Here is a 16,636-nt window from a genome sequence, read left to right on the forward strand (position 1 = left end):
AACAAATTGTAACCCGACACGTATGGAAGCGTTGAGACAAACACAGCCACCTCAAAGGCAGTGGAAAGAAGCAGCTACACACACGTTTTATCAGTACAAGGATTTAATGACACTGCAAGCAAGATGGAAATATTACAATGTCAAAACAACTCTGCAGGTTTTAAAACAAAATCTGCATAAAACAAGTGATTAATAGTGGACTGGCTGAGAGGAAAGAACCTTACAGGCCATTTCTTGGTCCAATTTCTGATAGCATTTCCAATGTTCAATATTTATGCAAGCCTGAGGAGCAGTATCAGTGGTTGATGTGCTTTGACAGTGCAAAGAGCAGAGCCTCCTCCAAGCAAGTTCTAACCTACACCTCCCAGATCAGACCTCGCCCATTCAGGGGCTTAGAGGCACCTGCCATAACACAGCCCAGTGACTGCACACCCCAGGAAGGATTAAGATGAATGCATAGCATTCAAGTACAATTCAAACCATGGAAACACAGCCCAAGAAATGTTGCAGTCCATTACAAATACATTTACAGTGGTGTCTTATTACAATGTGCTTTGTGTAAATTTCTTAGAATAGAGGGTGATATAAGAATATAAATATATATATTTAAAGCTTACAATATTAGAACAGGTCATATTAGCATGATTCAGTATCTTGTGCCCTTTTTCTTTGCAGACCCTGAAATGAGGAAGGTTTGGAATGTTAAATGAAAACAAAACTTGGAGGCTGAAAACAAGCGAGACCAGCCTTACACTACCTCTGCCTCTTTTGTAATGCGAAAACTCTGCATCATTATGGTCATCAAATTCATTTCGCCTGGGCTTCGGCGACTCGAACCTCTTGCAGGAGGACCCTCTTCGTGCAGCTTTTAAACCTATGACAAAAATTAGAAACAGAAAATGCCTTTGGGGTATAGAAAAGGAGTCTCAAAATCAGTAACACAAGCTCTTTGGGAAATCTGTGTGCCGAGAATCTCGTTGCATCAACAAATAAGAAGCTGCTATAGCCATGCACAAAAAGTACAAGTCCTGCCTCAAGGTTAGGGGGGGGACCTACCCAGTTCTTGGTTCCTGTTGCCAGGTTTCCATGGCTTTGCTTTGGGTTTCCCAACACTGTTACCCCAGCCCTCTTTGTCTGGGCCTGTGGTGCCATCACCCCACTGTTTGTCTAGAACAACAACACAGATATAAATTGAAGTAGCACAATAAGGCATAAGCCAACAACAAAAGAAAAAAACATGTCTTACCAGAGTAGGATCTTGGGGGAGCACTGCGTGAAGGCCTTCCTGTATTCTTGTCCGTTCTGCCAACGGCTTTGCGCTCAAAGCACTCTCTCGAGTAGCCATGGCCCTGCTCGTCCCAATCCGTTCCTCCTCTTTCCCCACAGAAATCCCGTTTGGGACTGTATGTAGGAGCCCGGTAACATGGAGACGCAGAACGCCTGCTGGACTGTGGCAGGTAGTTGACAGACACATCACGTGCTTCATATGAACTCCACTCATCTTCGCCCTCCTCCGAACCGGCAACGTCCAACACCCCGCTACCGCCACAGTGGCCGGCCCTCTCAGGATAGTCGGCGTGCACAAACTCGGGACTCGATGCCCTCAGGCTCAGGCCACAGGTGGAACAGGTCTCCTGGCAAGCTGTGCAGTGCTCTTCTGAACCTGTACTCCCCAGATGCCCTTTACGGAGCGCAGAATAGGGGTCACTGCCCTCATCGTCCAGCCGGCCGCCTTGGACACAGACCGGCTCAGAGACTAGGTCCACATCCTCCACATCCGTGGAGAACAGCTCGTCTCTGGAGGACAGCTCGTCCAGAGACGGACTGAGGACGCTCTGCCGCTCCTGGTCCGCGTGAGGGTAATAGCTGTAGCTGCCGGTCCTCAGGAAGCAGCTGTCGGGAGGCATCAGGGAACTCGCCTTCTCTGCACACCAAAGGGGATTGGACTTGTCCAGCAGAGAGGTGGTGGTCATTTTAGTGCAGGGCAGGCGGAGGATGCGAAAAGGCAAGTCCTCCACATCTTCAGATCCTGGGCTTACCAGAGAATCAGCCCCTGGAATGGGGTCAGAACCGCTCACCAAATCGGAGTAATCCTTGGAAGGCAAACTCTCGGATGGGCTGATCGCCTCTTTTGACTCAACACTTTGGTTCGAAGGGCCGCACTCATGCACTCCAGAGTCAGGATAGGGAGTGGTCGCACCATCTTCGATTTGTTGTCCATCTTCCACCGCGAGGTTCTGCGATGGTTGGTCAGATGCGCTCCCTTTCTCAGTTAGGCATACATCCTGAATAGAGGAGCCATCGAGTGGCATCACATCAGAGAGCACGCACTCCTCCAAACAGCCCTGGCTGGATTCGGCATCATAGAGCGCAGCAGAGGATTCACCGAGAGATTTCTGCTGAATGGCAGGGTCTCCTTGTTTCTGGCTGTTAAAGCGTACTCTTTGAGGTGCAGGTGCATCCGAAACTGGTCTATCTGAACCACTGGGCACCTCTTCCTTTCCAGGATACAGAACAGCAGCAGGGGTTGAGGAAAAGACGGCGCGGTTTGAGCCCATATCCTCGGCAGGTGGGTCTGTGTCACTGACCACATCATAGGGCTCGGTTTGGGCCTCAGAACAGGCAGTCTCGCGCAGCAAGGAGGACTGCTCAGCATGGTACGGGACAATCCCATCTTGGGCTGGAGGCAACGGATAGTGGTGACTGAAGCTTCTTCTGTAATCTGGATACAGGGGAGCCTGGGGAACCACATAAGGCTGCTGCATATATTGGACTGGTGCCATGTATCGTCCATACGACATGGCTGCAAGATCAAATTATCATCAACATGGTAAGAGCACATATGATTGACATTTTAATTATTCATTCTTTCACACAAACTTACGTCACAGACCAGGTACGCCATGTTTTCGGAGGTTCAAATTCGAATTTCCTATTTCAATCGTGACACGCTAGTTTGCACTTCCAAAAACATGCCGTACCTGGTTACCTATAGGTTACCACTCAATAATGCCCACAAATGCCTGTATGTTTGTGTTTTTGTATATTTCATATTATTATTACATTACATTACATTGCATGCATACCTGGCCATGGAAAACCATACTGACTGTATGGATTCATATTCCATGGGTAGGACGTGAAATAAGGTTGAGTGGGTTGTGGAACACAGAGAAATGGTCTAGTGTGGTGTGGTTGATGCCCCCAATTCCCATAAAGTGGATATTGATTCTTCATGTCTGAAAAAAAGAACAGTCAGAAATAGACTAGACATGATAAAACGTTGTGCTGGTGGATTAGAGATTAACCTACCTTCCATTTCTCCAACAGGGACAAAAAGAGACAACACAGGATACTGCACACTGCAATACTGGAAGGTAAGAAGTAATGAAATCAGCCATGTACAGAGCTTGTAACAAGTTAATATTCTAAAGATATGTGACTTCAATTACTTTCATAGTTCAAGAGCAGCAACATGTAGGCCTACAAACAAGTGCAAACTACTGACCTTGAGTGACCGTGACAAAACGTGGGAGAAAAAGTGCACTAAAAGAAGACTCACAAACAGCACTCCATATATACGCTTTCCAAGCTACAAACAGGCTGGTGACCTCCTGTCACAGGCTGCAATTATCAGATAGCATTCAGGTGTGTTGCATTGCCGTCACACTCTGCAGGCCAACTTCTGTTTGTCGGGTCACCACATTTCTCAACAAAGGGAAAGTCGTGTGTGTCGCTTCTACATGTGCTTAGAGGTAGTCTTACACGTTTATTTTTTTTGTGCAGAAAGCAAACGAATTTGCAGAAATAAACGAGAATTCTTAGAGACAGAAACTATACTGAATGCCTACACCCGTTTGCCTGCAATGGTATTGACAGACCACTAGATGGACATATTGACCCTAAAATGGTGAAACGTCAAAAAGTCTTCGTGTACGTGTATTTATTATCAGACTGAGTTTCCAGAAAGGACCTCTTGCACTCTTAAATAATTATTTTATTGTGAATGAAAAAGGGCCGGGGAGGAGGGAGGTAAGATTTTACGTTATCTAGTCTTATTGATGATAATAACAATAATTTAAAAACATTACTTCGAGGGCAGTTTACGCATGACGCACCAAGGCTATGTGTTGTTACAAATCACATCATTTTAAGAATTAAACCTAGAAATAGAAACAGATGATCAGAATGTTGATTGTGTGTCTCGGATAATTATGAAGCATGCATCTTTTATTTTGAAGAGAGTCGTAGCAGGCTCAGCCATGTTGGTTCTGACAGTCCGAGGACTAGGCTACTGTACACAGCAAGATATTGCAATGGAGCCTTCTAGCACGATAATGTTCTGTATTTGGCAGCCAGTGGTGGATAGAACGTGACGGAACATGTGGGATTTGATTAATGACGAGCCATCACTCCGATTTTATATCTGCGTTTAAAACCAGTTATCGCCGTAGGTATGTAAACAAAATATGAGTGGCATGGGTCCCTGATAGCTAATGTTAGCTAGCTAGTATGTCACAGTCTATTGAATATTTTACCAGGCCTATAAATAACAACACCCCAATAACACGTTATTAGATAACGGTGTTCATTACCACCAAGACAATGACAACCAAACTGGTTTAACAGGTTAAACGTAGCTGGTCACTTGGTTGACAGTCGTGAACAGTGACAGGTCTGTCTTACCGACCTACAGTAGCCCAAACTGTCCTTGTCATGTAGGCTACTGCTTAAATCAGTTAAATTAAATCACACTGACAGTGTAGGTTTCAGTGCAAATCATTGGGCCGTTTCAAAATGTGTGGTTTTGAAAGTCTGTATTCATCAAAGTAAAATTGCTGTTTGAAATTGTCCTTGTGAGTTCTTAGTTTGTTATTGTGAGTTTCATTGAATGAAAATTCTCTGTGTCTAGCCATGGACAGTCTGTCAGAAGAGCTAGAGGAGGTTAGAAGCAGGGCAGAGGCGTGTCTATCTTCACCGTGCTCGGCCCATGAAGTTCGGGCAGGTGTGTGTGCCATGGCCAACCTTCCTCTGCCACCTGCTGCTAAGTACCAACAAATTTCAGCAGAGGTGATGTTGAAGGAAAACAGTGCTGGCAATAACAAGAAAGAGGTGAGCACAGGAATGCATACATTTTCTTTAACTCAGTTGCTAGTTAGTGGTGACATTACATTAAAGCTTGGCTTTGTGCTTTTCAATGTAAATATGAAATGTGACATTAAAGACAGCCGTAAAATGTTATACTTGATAACCTAGTCGCTTTGGATAAAGGCGTCTGACAAATAACCATAACCATGTTTTGGCCTCTTTCATCTCTCTCTCTCTCTCTCTCTCTCTCTCTCTCTCTCTCTCTCTCTCTCTCTCTCTCTCTCTCTCTCTCTGTGTGTGTGTGTGTGTGTGTGTGTGTGTGTGTGTGTGTGTGTGTGTGTTTGTGTGTGTGTGTGTGTGTGTGTGTGTGTGTGTGTGTGTGTGTGTGTGTGTGTGTGTGTGTGTGTGTGTGTGTGTGTGTGTGTGTGTGTGTGCGTGCGTGCGTGCGTGCGTGCGTGCGTGTATGTGTGTGTTCACGGGCATCTGCTATTGTTCCTTTTAGACCGTGGGGTCTTTGCAGAGACTCTCCACAGCTCTTAATATCCTAGAGAAGTATGGATCAAATCTCACCAGCTCCAACAGGCCAAAGTATTGGCGGACTGTAAAGCATAATAACCCTGTCTTCAGAGCAACAGTGGACGCTATTAAGGTAGTCGAAGGTGTTTCATTAGTCAAGTAGATTTTATTGTCCTCTCAACAATATACTGTACCATGTATGTACACAGTAACACAAAACAATGTGGCTCCAGAGTAACAGTAGACTCAATGCACACACATTAATGCAGTAATGCACTTCAATGTTAACACATGTGCACACACAACAACAACACATGCAAGCACTTAAGATATAGAAGTAACATGGAAGTACACGGACGCATATGATCTGTGTACCACTTCAAGTTCAACAGGGTGTGTTTGACACGTCACTTCTGATACCTTCCTAATGTGAAAAGGTTTGCGTAATTTCAGAAAGTTGTTTTTCTCATTTGTTCTTCAGGGGGGCCGGGCTGTGCTCTCTCTCTATGGATATACCAATCAACAAGCAGATGGTCTCAGCTTCCCCGATGAAGTTCAAGAGCCAGATATTCAGAAGGTGTCCTCGGTTACCCTGGAGGTCATGAGTCTCAGGATGGAACTGGACATGCTCATCCAGGTCTGGATTTCTCTCAATCTCAATCTTGGCTCCATCAGTCTAGGGGGGTACATGGGGAGTGCCTTTAATTGTCTTTATTTAAGGCTTCATCTGTTTCTTGTTTGTGTGTGTGTCTCTCTCTCCCTTGTTATCTCTTTATCTCTCTGTGTGTGTTGCTATCCAAAGGAGTCTCATCCTCATCCAGAGTTCTTTGAGACACTGGTTCCATCAGTATTTCAGCAGGTAATTCTCGTCTTCTCGCCCTATAAAAATGTCGCCCCCTATCTCAGTCTAAATGTAAATGCACTTCTCTGTTAGCTTTAAAGAGGAACTATGCAGGATTGGCGATTTCATCTCTGGTTTCGGTTTCGTTGTTCGTTTTCGCTCGTTTTATGCTTGCATTTTCTCTGCAGAGCTTCCCCGACAGCTTTAGTGTGTATATTTATACATGTATAGGCTATATTTAAATATATAAATTGCAAGCGTGGTTCTTCGTCTCAGACTTCCAGATGTAAACAAAGAGCGATCGTCTCCTGCAGAAAGTTGCATAGGGTCTCTTTAAAGCAGCGTTAAACAAGATCTGCTCTCACCATCCCCCTATATTTGAGAATATGCCGTCAAAATCACTTTGGAAACGTTATGTGAAGGTCAAAAAGCTGTCAAGGGTGCCTTTAAGAATGTGATTTTTTAATAACGATGTCCACAGACGAGGTAGAGTATGTTGCATGAGATTATTAAAGTATGGTGTATTGCAACATCGAAGCAAGTCAAATTTGTCTAATTTCATCAAGCTACAGATCCGCTACCCGATCTGGTAAACTCAAATAGTGGGGTTATAGCCGATAGAGGGCCGCGAAGCGAATGCAGAAGTGCTGTTCATCCTGTTACCACCCTCTTTAATGTTGCTTTTAGAGTGTGATTTTTAAGCATGTGATTTGTACTCCCCAGGAGGAGAAGGTGTTGGCCTCCCCCTCTGATGCTCCTTGGGAAAAGCAGGATAAGCCTGCGTTATCTCTCACTCCATCCAAAGGGTCCTCCTCTACTAAGTCCACTGGTAGGTGGGGTCTCTTAACAGCTTCTGTCCTGTCCTGAGTTCACTCTGCTGATATGAGATGTTGCCTTGTTGCTGACTGTCTTTGCTTCCTATCGGGACCTCTGCTGCATTGCATTGCATTGCTTTCATCAGACTGTGGAGCGGCAGACTTTTCATCTGAACACTCTCTTTCTCTCTTGCCCTTCTCCCTTCCTACCTCCCTCCCTACCTCACTCCCTCTCTTTCTCCCTCCCCTTTCTCTCTCTCTCTGTCTCTCTCTCTCTCTCTCTCTCTGTGTCTTCTGTGTCTGCTCTCTCTGTCTCTTCTCTCTCTCTCTCTCTCTCTCTGTGTCTCTTCTCTTCTCTCTCTCTCTCTCTCTCTCTCTCTCTCTCCTCTCCACTCCCTGTCTCTCCTGCCCACTCTCGGCCGGAGCAGGTTGTTCCCTGTGTGGTGGCACGGCTTCTGTCTTGTGCGCTGCGTGTGGTTCCATTCGCTTTTGTGAGTCATGTGACACGGCGTTCCACTGCCACCCTAGCAGAGCCGCCCATAGGCGGGAGCCCGCGCTGACCACTGCGAGGCAGGGTGAGCATGCACACACAAGCGCAGCGCAGCGCAGGGCGCCCCCCTCAGGTCATGCTTGGCCTCCGCAGGTTGAGATGGTTGGAGACTGCTGTGAGTGCTTCAGGTTTGAGTCCCAGGGAGTGCAGGGCAGGTACTGATGAAATGGTACGCCTGGAGCCTTCAGTCTCGACTTGTTAGCCCCTGTGCTAAATGATGAAAGCATAGGCTGAGTTCAATCGGTGCTTGATGTTCCTCAATTCTCAACTGGATGGATTGAATATCGTGAAATGTTGAACTGAAACTAAACAGCACGTTCGCACACTTGCACACTGTTTCATCCGTCTATTCTCAGTTCTTCCTATTCTAGCAGTGGTTATGATTCACTTGCTTTCACACCCTCTGCCTCAGTGTCTAATTTTATTTGCTTGTGTTAATCTCCAATTGATATTCATTTTTCATACTTTTTTTAGTCATGATCTAGCCATAGACACTGATATGGCATTAATCTGAATGTTGACTACTGCTGATCCTGCGCCACTGTCCCAATGCAGATAACTGCACCATATGCGGCATCTTCCCCGTCGCGGCCCAGTGTCCGGCCTGCGTGCAGAGGCTGTGCTCGGAGTGCGACCGGCTGTACCACTCCCACCCGGCCCGCGCCAGCCACAGCAGGGTCACAGTGGCCTCGGCCAAGCCCTCCAAGTCCATAAGGTGAGCAGGAGACATGCAACGGCCTGCTGTGGGAAGACCGTGGGCCCTCATTTAAATGGGGGGCAAAGTGCAAAGTCTGTCAACGAGCAACAAGTTTCTCACACCAGAACTAGAGCGTGTGGGAGCACAGACCCATCAGTGTTTGCCCTTGAGGTCTTGCCCATGGTGTTTAATTAACACTTTGATTTGGCTGAGTTGTTGAATTAGCATTAGTTAGACCATAAATATAGGACTTTGCACTTCGCAGTATTTCAAATTAGTATGAGTCCCTCAGTTATAACACTTCTTGGTCTCTTTACAGTGTCTACTTCAAGGAGTCAATACAATACAAGCTGTTCTAATTAAAGCATATACATCTAGCATGTCTTCATGTGCTAGCATAGTTTGTTTGGACATTTTAATTGGCCGTGTGTGAGAGACTTGAGTTTACTAGAGGTGTTTTAAACATGTCAAATGTAATTGATGCTGACAGGCCTGTTCTGGGTGTTTTGTTCTGTCCTGCTGGTCCGTCAGTTCATCGCTGGCCTCCTGGCAGTGTGTCCACTGCACCACACTGAACCGCATGCAGGAAGTGCTGTGTGGCACGTGTGAGCGCCCCCGTCTGGCTGCCACTGCACCTGCAGCCGCAGCCACTAGTGCCCCACAGGAGGAGATGCAGCCCTCCACTATCACAGGTCTGAGATCAGCCGCTTTCTCTCTCTCTCTCTCTCTCTCTCTCTCTCTCTCTCTCTCTCTCTCTCTCTCTCTCTCACTCTTGCTGGTTCCCCTCCACTGTAATATTGTATTCTACCAGTGTTTGTGTTCATATCACTGGTAGCTGTGTGTGTGTGTGTGTGTGTGTGTGTGTGTGTGCGTGCGTGCGTGCATGCGTGCGTGTACCAGTGGTAGCTGTAAGTGGTGTGTGTGTGTGTGTGTACCCAGTGGTAGCTGTGTGTGTGTGTGTGTGTGTGTGTACCAGTGGTAGCTGTAAGTGGTGTGTGTGTGTGTGTGTACCCAGTGGTAGCTGTGTGTGTGTGTGTGTGTGTGTGTGTGTGTGTGTGTACATGTGCCCAGCTGTAGTTAAAGGTGCTGTGTCTGTGTCCTCTTCCGGCAGAGTGGCAGTGTAAGAGCTGCACAGTGGTCAACTCGGGCAGCAGTGTTCTGTGTGAGGTGTGTGAACGCCCCCGTCTAGCCACACGCCCGCCGGCTACGCCCTCACGCCCACCTGCCACACCCTCACGCCCGGCTGCACCCACGCTTGAGCTTCGGGAGAGTCAGGTATCAGTCTCTCTCTCTCTCTCTCTCCCTCTCTCTCTCTCTCTCTCTCTCTCTCTCTCTCTCTCTCTCTCTCTCTCTCTCTCTCTCTCTCTCTCTCTCTCTCTCTCTCTCTCTCTCTCTCTCTCTCTCTCTCTCTCTCTCTCTCTCTCTCTTTGATTGAACACATTAAGCTCCTTGACTAGCCTGACATCGTCATACTCAATTCTAATCAGAATTGGAGTCTGATGCTGCTCCATTAGGACATGATTATGGCAGTGTTTCAACCGATACAGAGGGGAAATGCCAATTGCCTTGTGCAACAGATAAGATGTAGAATTTCCCGACCTCAAATTTTATGGCCAGGGCCAAGTTCGGACTGGTTTTCCAGGCTACTCCTTGACTGCTTAGTGTACAGAATAACCAATTAACTAGAAGCATTTCACAATAATTGTCCTAGCAAAGTTAATGAAATGATTAAAACTAGGGAGTTCAATGGAGAGCTCCAGTATGTGTGTACTAATTTGACTCTTTTGCCAGAAACACTTTTGCAAGCAAACTTCACATGAAGTGACATTTACACATTGATCTAAAAAAGTCTCTCTCGTCTGTCTCTCTCAGTGGGTGTGTCAGTTCTGCACCTACGCCAATCACACGCCGTCCCCCACCTGCGAGATGTGTGACCTCCCGCGGCCCGAGCCCGCCCCCTCGCCCCCCAAACTGCGAACCCCGTCCCCGGCCAGGGACTTCCCGCAGCTGTCCGTCAAGACCAAGAGCCCGCCGTCCGACGACCCAGACGTGAAGCGCCAGCGTCTGATGAGGGAGGAGGGACTGAAGCTGATCCAGCTGATCCGCGTGAGTCCTCACTCCAGACTTCATACCGTTTTCACATCGTCATGTGCTTCTGTTTGGTCTCGCTGTTTGTTTGCCTTTGAGTTTTCGGTCTAGTGTTAGTTCGTTTCATGAGTGCAAACTTAGTTATATTTTTATTTTGCAGAATTGACTAGTTTTAGATTTGTTTGTATTCAGTTTAGCCTTTAATTGAGTTTATTTCATTTTAGTCTGTTTTGCATTTTTCTATTTTATTTAATTTTATTGGGAATTTGGTTTATTCTGCATTTGAGCAGTGAATTATTTTTTCACTGCTAGTTTAGCCTTTGTTTTCGTAACTGTCATGACTTTGGTCAGCCCTGTTCCCTGGATTAGGAAGAGAGGAGCTTGCACACCTTGATAGATTATTCTTCAGGTGCAAAAGCTATTTTGCAAGTGCCGTGCCTTGCTTTGTATACCATAATGAATGTAGAATATTGGATACAGTACCCTCCAGAATTATTGGCACCCTTGGTAAAAGTTGACTAAAAATAGGTATAAAAAATAATCTTTAGGTGATTTATTGTACTCCCACAATGAAAACAATGAGGAAAAATATACCCTGCAAGGCAAGCAAATTTATTCTGAGAAAAAGGAAAATCTCATAAAGAAATAAATATTTTTAACAAAAACAGCTTGCTCACAATTATTGGCACCCCTGAAACAAATTATGTACAACATTTAACAGGAGCATTTTCCTATGTAAAGGCAACGTTTTAAAGTAAATCAGAGTGTCTGTGAACTTTCAGAAGTAGTTCATGACGTTCTTTTTCACTATGGTATGAAAATGAAGTCACTCAGAGGCTAAATCCTCTAGTCATTTTTCAACATTGGAGAGACAAGAGAATACACTAAATTGAAATAAAAAGAAATTGTGTTGACATTTGTAAGTAAGAGAATGTCTATGGAAACTAGGTATTTTGTTGAAAATGCCTATGTTTCCAGTTAAAATGATGACTAAAAGGTTCTAATCATCTGGAAATGTGGCAAACATGCTTGGACAAAGACCCATGGCTATTTTGCTCCCACGCACAGTATGGAGGATGGTATGATAGGCAAAAAAATCCATAAGAACCACTGTTGAGAGTTACAGACAAAGCTATCATCTTGGGGTCACCAAGTCCCCCCCAAAAATCTTCAAAAGTGACCTCACTGCTAATAGATTATTTAGACAGCATGTCAGGTTAAAGCCAGTAGAGTCATTTAATGAACAATGTAAATGGCAGGAGTTACTGAATGGTACCATGACGTGTCTGGGAGTGTGGTCTATTGTCAGATGAAAATAAAATTATGCTCTTTTGCTAAAAACACTTAAGGTGTCTTTGGCGTACATAGAAGAATGACTATACTAAAAAGAACCCCATGCCTAATCAGAATTATGGTGGAGGGGCTGTGCTATTGTGGGGCTGTTTTAATTCCCAAAGGCCTTGGGAACCTAATTAAGGTGCATGGCATCATGAACACCAAGAAAAACCTGAACATTTTCAAAGGAAATCAAACAATCTCTGCCAAGGCCCTAAAAGTTCGTCATGATTGGATCATTCATCAGGTCAATGAACCAAAACAAATGCACAGATCAAAACAAATATGGTTTACTGAACACAAAATCAAGCTTCAGACATTGCCATAGCAGTCCCCTGATCTAAACTCCATAGAAAAACAGTGTGAGTCAACGAGAAGAATGCACAAGTGTGGACCTAGCAATCTGGACGATCTGGGGAGGTTTTGTAAAGATGAATGGTCTTAAATCCCTTAGTTTGTATTCTCAATCTTTATGGGGTGTCAGAGAAGAATATTACATGCTGTTTTATTGACAAAGGGAGGTTTAAGAAGGTATTACAAGTAGGGGTGCCAATAATTGTGAGTGACGTGTTTTTATTAAAAACATTTATTTCTTTATGAGATTTTCCTTTTTCTCAGAATAAATTTGCTTCCCTTGCAGGGTGTATTTTTCCTCATTGTTTTCATTGTGGGAGTACAATAAATCACCTAAAGATTATTTTTTAGACCTATTTTTAGTCAACTTTTACCAAGGGTGCCAATAATTCTGGAGGGTACTGTATGTCTCTCTTTCCACCTCTCATCTCTCTCTCCACCTCTCTCCTCTCTCCACCTCTCCTGTCCACCTCTCCTCTCTCTCTCTCCACCTCTCCTCTCCACCTCTCCTCTCCACCTCTCCTCTCTCTCCCTCCACCTCTCTCCCCTCCTCTCCACCTCTCTCTCTCTCTCTCCTCTGTCTCTCAGGAGGGCGAGCGTAAGGGGGTGAGTCCAGAGGAGGTGTACGCGGGCGTGCGTGGCTCTGGCGACAGCAGCGTCGTGCCCTGCGATTGGCTGAAGACCGAGCTGCCCCCCTTGCTGGACGAGCTGTGCGCCCAGGCGTCCGCAGTGCCGCTGGGTCCCCGAGCCCTCCACACCGAGCCCCCGGAGCGCGCCGACGGCTCCCAGGAGCCACCGAGCCGCGGCGTGCAGCTGTCCAGAGCCGAGGCCAAGCACGCCTGGCTGACAGCAGGGGGCGACACTGAGCGAGCGGTCAAGCAGGCGCTGAGGGACAGGAAGGCCAAGGTCAGTCTCACTGCAGACCGCACAGACTACACCATCGCCAGGGCTTTTCCCCGTCCGTGTTCAAATGAATACATTTGTGCTAATTATGGGATGTGCACCACAGTCATTTATGTAGGAGATGCTTTTACTCAAAGCTATGGCACACATTATGGTTAGTCTGTTATGTCCCGGGGTATCAAAACTGTGTTATGTCCCAGGGTAATAAATCCTATGTTATGTCCCAGGGTAATAAATCCTATGTTATGTCCCGGGGGATCAAACCTATGTTATATCCTGAGGTATCAAACCTGTGTGATTTGTTGTGAAGGTTGAGCTTCCAGAGCACAAGGAGCATGTTGCAGAACAATAATATACAGCATAACCAAGAGAGAGGCAAAAAAAGACCCTTATTTTTGAAACCTCACAAATATGGAGATGGCTGACAATGTAGCACTCCCGCTGTGTTGTTTTTCAGTGCTTGTGAGTCCTAACTCAGTTTAAGGAGTGTGAGAGTGTGGCTCTCCCCCTGGGTCAGCCTGGGTCAGAATCAGAATCAGATTCAGTTTCTGTTGGCCAAGTATACTTACATATGCAAGACATATGACTTCAGTAGATGTTCAAACTCTCTGTGCATTTAACAAGTAGACATGTAGTAGTGCAATAGACATAGTAAACCTTCAGACAATAGTACTAAAGACACATACTGTACAATATGGACAACAGCGTGTTCCTGTGTCCCTGTGGCGTTGCAGGTGAAGGAGCTGGCCGCGCTGGGCTTCAGTGACGCGGGCCGCTGCGGGGAGGCTCTGCGGCTGAGCGGGGGCGAGGTGAGGGGTGCCCTGGCCGTGCTGCAGCGCCCTCTCCTGGACCCCTTTCACCAGCGCATGTGGAGCGACCAGCCCGAGCCCCCCATCAACATCCACCTCCCAGACAAACAGGTAGGCTCCGCTCCACATCAGGGCATGCAGGATCAGAACCAAGAGCTTCAAAGAAGCTTATTAGTTTGTCCGTTTTTCCTACTTGTTTTGCTTTGTACACCAGCATTACAACAAACAGCACAAGGATTATATGCCTTCACCATGAAACAATGTAATATCAGGCCTGCTATGTCAAGAACGATGTCAAGAAAGGCTATTCTTTACACTGTATATTGTCTTTGAATGTATTTGATCATTTCAGGCACGGATCATTTCCTGTCTATCAGCCCTGTAATGTACAGTACTAGACGTAGGTCTTGGCTGGTATAGCATCCACTCTCACAGATGCCACATCAGCTGAGGATATCACAGTTTCACTGAGAATGTTATGAATGAGGAGACAACAATCTTGTTAATCTTGGTGACATTCGTCTCAGATAGATTGAAGTGTGAACCAAAGCAGCACTAGCCTACTGCTCTCACCAACGTGAGCTGGCTTGACCTGTCCAGCACAAACCTTTACCAGCAACTGCGCTCAAAACCACCAGGTCTGCAGTTGCTGCAGCTCTTAACGGGCTAACGCTGTTAAAAGGGTGATTTGTACTAACTTTCTCATCTGCGTGGGGTGTACTGTAACTGCGGAGCTCTCTGGGCGAGGATGTCTGTGCTGTCATCCTGTGGCGGTAGCATTTCATCATCAGCGTGTCTGTGAGCTGGCACAGGCCCATTGTGGAGGTGCTCCTCAGACAAGGCCCTGCAGGGCCCCTGTGTCGCTCGCTCGGCACACAGCGCCTGTGATCTGAAATGACTCCAACCGCTTACTGCACCGCAGCCACGCCTACACACGCTCACCCACTACCCACCTGCTTTTATCATTGAAAATTTACAATTTTTTACCCCTCCCCCTCCCCCTCTGCCCCTCCTCTCTCTGTCTTACTCTCTTCCTTTTTGTCTTTCTCTTTCTCTCTCTCTCTCTATCTTTCTCTCTTTCTCTCTCTCTTCATCTCTCTCTCTTGCTATCCATGTCTTTCTCTATCTCTTTCTATTTCTATCGATCTCTCGCTCTCTTGCAACCCATGTCTTTCTCTCTCTCACACACTCTCTATCTCTATCTCTTGCTCTCTCATCATCTCTCTATCTCTTGCTATCCATGTCTCTCCCTCACTCACTCTCTTCTCTATTTCTATATCTCTCTTCATCTCTCTCTCTCTCTTGCTATCCTTGTCTTTCTCTCTCTATTTCTCCCTCCATCTCTCTCTCTCTCTCTCTTTCCCTATCTCTCCCCCTCTCCCTCTGCCTCCAGCGCGTGTGCCGCAGGCTGCTGGCGGTGTACGACTTGCCCAGCTGGGGCCGCAGTGAGCTGGCCCTGTCCCTGCTGCAGGACCCCGCCGCCCCCTACACCCTGGAGGACGTGGTGCAGGCCGTGCGCGAGTCCCACGACCGCGACTTCATCCGCCGCGTACTCGCCAAAGAGTGCCCCATCTGCCTCTCCGTCTTTCCCCACAGCAAGGTACTCCACAGAGGGAGGGAGGGAGGGATGGAGGGAGGGAGAGAGAGAGCAGGAGAAAGAGTGTCAGAGAGAGAGAGGGAATGAGTGAGAGCAGGGGAAATAGTGTGGGGGTGGTATGGGGAGGGAGAGAGAGATCTGGAGAAAGAGTGTGAGAGAGAGGAAGGGGGAGGATATGGAGAGGGAGAGAGAGAGCAGGAGAGAGAGTGTGAGAGAGAAGGAGGGGGTATGGTGATGGAGAGAGAGAGAGAGCAGAAGGGGAGAGAGAAAGAGAGAGGTAGGGAGATGATGGAAAGAGACAGGACAGCTCCAGTCCTGGCAATTTGTTGTGTGCACTAACTTTGTCAATTCTGTGTGCTAGCGTTCGCTCCTGATCCATGTAGAGACGACACTGAGCTGTGTTGAGTTTGAGGGACAGATGCAGAGAAAGAAGCGTAGAGGGTAGAGAGGAGGGGAAAGGAACATAGAGGGGAGAAGCATAGAGGGAAGAGGAGAGAGGAGGGGAGAGGGGAGAGGAGCATACAGGGGAGAGGAGAAAGGAGGGGAGAGGGGAGGGGAGAGGAGCATAGAGGGGAGAGGAGAAAGGAGGGGAGAGGGGAGGGGAGTGGAGCATAGAGGGGAGAGGAGAAAGGAGGGGAGAGGGGAGGGGAGAGGAGCATAGAGGGGAGAGGAGAAAGGAGGGGAGAGGGGAGGGGAGTGGAGCATAGAGGGGAGAGGAGAAAGGAGGGGAGAGGGGAGGGGAGAGGAGCATAGAGGGGAAAGGAGAAAGGAGGGGAGAGGGGAGGGGAGAGGAGCATAGAGGGGAGAGGAGAAAGGAGGGGAGAGGAGAAAGGAGGGGAGGGGAGAGGAGCATAGAGGGGAGAGGAGAATATCTCTATGCCTGATTTCCATAGATGGCTTTGAGCAATGCCAAACCTCCACACTTCAATATGAATGCGATACTCTAATGGGTGCAATTGAAGTGTTCCTTTGAATGTGTGCACCGCTCTGACGCCTGTTGTAGCCAGTTTCATTGATTATAGTTGATTACGTTATTTTATACC

General features: G+C 47.0%; 2 protein-coding genes across 4 annotated transcripts in view; one reads left to right on the forward strand and one right to left on the reverse strand.

Annotated features, from left to right (window-relative positions):
* Positions 1-85: 85 nt before the first annotated feature.
* On the reverse strand, positions 86-3,603 carry buc (bucky ball). Its single transcript, XM_062519673.1, has 7 exons — positions 3,509-3,603; positions 3,313-3,370; positions 3,087-3,239; positions 1,247-2,803; positions 1,057-1,167; positions 758-874; positions 86-678 (listed from the first exon to the last, which is right to left on the reverse strand). The coding sequence occupies exons 2-7, from the start codon at positions 3,317-3,319 to the stop codon at positions 647-649; spliced, it is 1,977 nt and encodes a 658-aa protein (XP_062375657.1). The 5' UTR covers positions 3,320-3,370; positions 3,509-3,603; the 3' UTR covers positions 86-646.
* Positions 3,604-3,757: 154 nt separating this feature from the next.
* The window catches only part of rnf31 (ring finger protein 31), a 22,557-nt gene continuing 9,678 nt past the window's right edge, over positions 3,758-16,636 (forward strand). The window contains exons 1-14 of one of the 3 annotated variants that reach the window (XM_062519654.1): positions 3,758-3,933; positions 4,913-5,112; positions 5,591-5,737; positions 6,086-6,241; positions 6,407-6,463; positions 7,169-7,274; positions 7,689-7,835; positions 8,366-8,525; positions 9,039-9,199; positions 9,619-9,782; positions 10,380-10,613; positions 12,873-13,190; positions 13,922-14,107; positions 15,390-15,596. In XM_062519654.1, the coding sequence (XP_062375638.1) occupies positions 4,915-5,112; positions 5,591-5,737; positions 6,086-6,241; positions 6,407-6,463; positions 7,169-7,274; positions 7,689-7,835; positions 8,366-8,525; positions 9,039-9,199; positions 9,619-9,782; positions 10,380-10,613; positions 12,873-13,190; positions 13,922-14,107; positions 15,390-15,596 (2,241 nt within the window). In that variant the 5' untranslated portion in view covers positions 3,758-3,933; positions 4,913-4,914. Of the gene's footprint in view, positions 3,934-4,299; positions 4,455-4,912; positions 5,113-5,590; positions 5,738-6,085; positions 6,242-6,406; positions 6,464-7,168; positions 7,275-7,688; positions 7,836-8,365; positions 8,526-9,038; positions 9,200-9,618; positions 9,783-10,379; positions 10,614-12,872; positions 13,191-13,921; positions 14,108-15,389; positions 15,597-16,636 lie in introns of those variants that run through there. The other 2 variants (XM_062519646.1, XM_062519661.1) reach the window with 2 other exon arrangements.

Source organism: Sardina pilchardus, chromosome 2, assembly GCF_963854185.1.
Source record: "Sardina pilchardus chromosome 2, fSarPil1.1, whole genome shotgun sequence".
NCBI classification, from domain to species: domain Eukaryota; kingdom Metazoa; phylum Chordata; class Actinopteri; order Clupeiformes; family Clupeidae; genus Sardina; species Sardina pilchardus.

What these genes read in the sequence shown, in the direction of transcription:
- buc (XM_062519673.1), bottom strand. An exon ending in TCCCCCAAGATCCTACTCTG is followed by an intron (nt 1,168 to 1,246) that starts GTAAGACATGTT and finishes TTGTTGTTCTAG; the next exon opens with ACAAACAGTGGGGTGATGGC. An exon ending in GCATTACAAAAGAGGCAGAG is followed by an intron (nt 679 to 757) that starts GTAGTGTAAGGC and finishes TCCTCATTTCAG; the next exon opens with GGTCTGCAAAGAAAAAGGGC.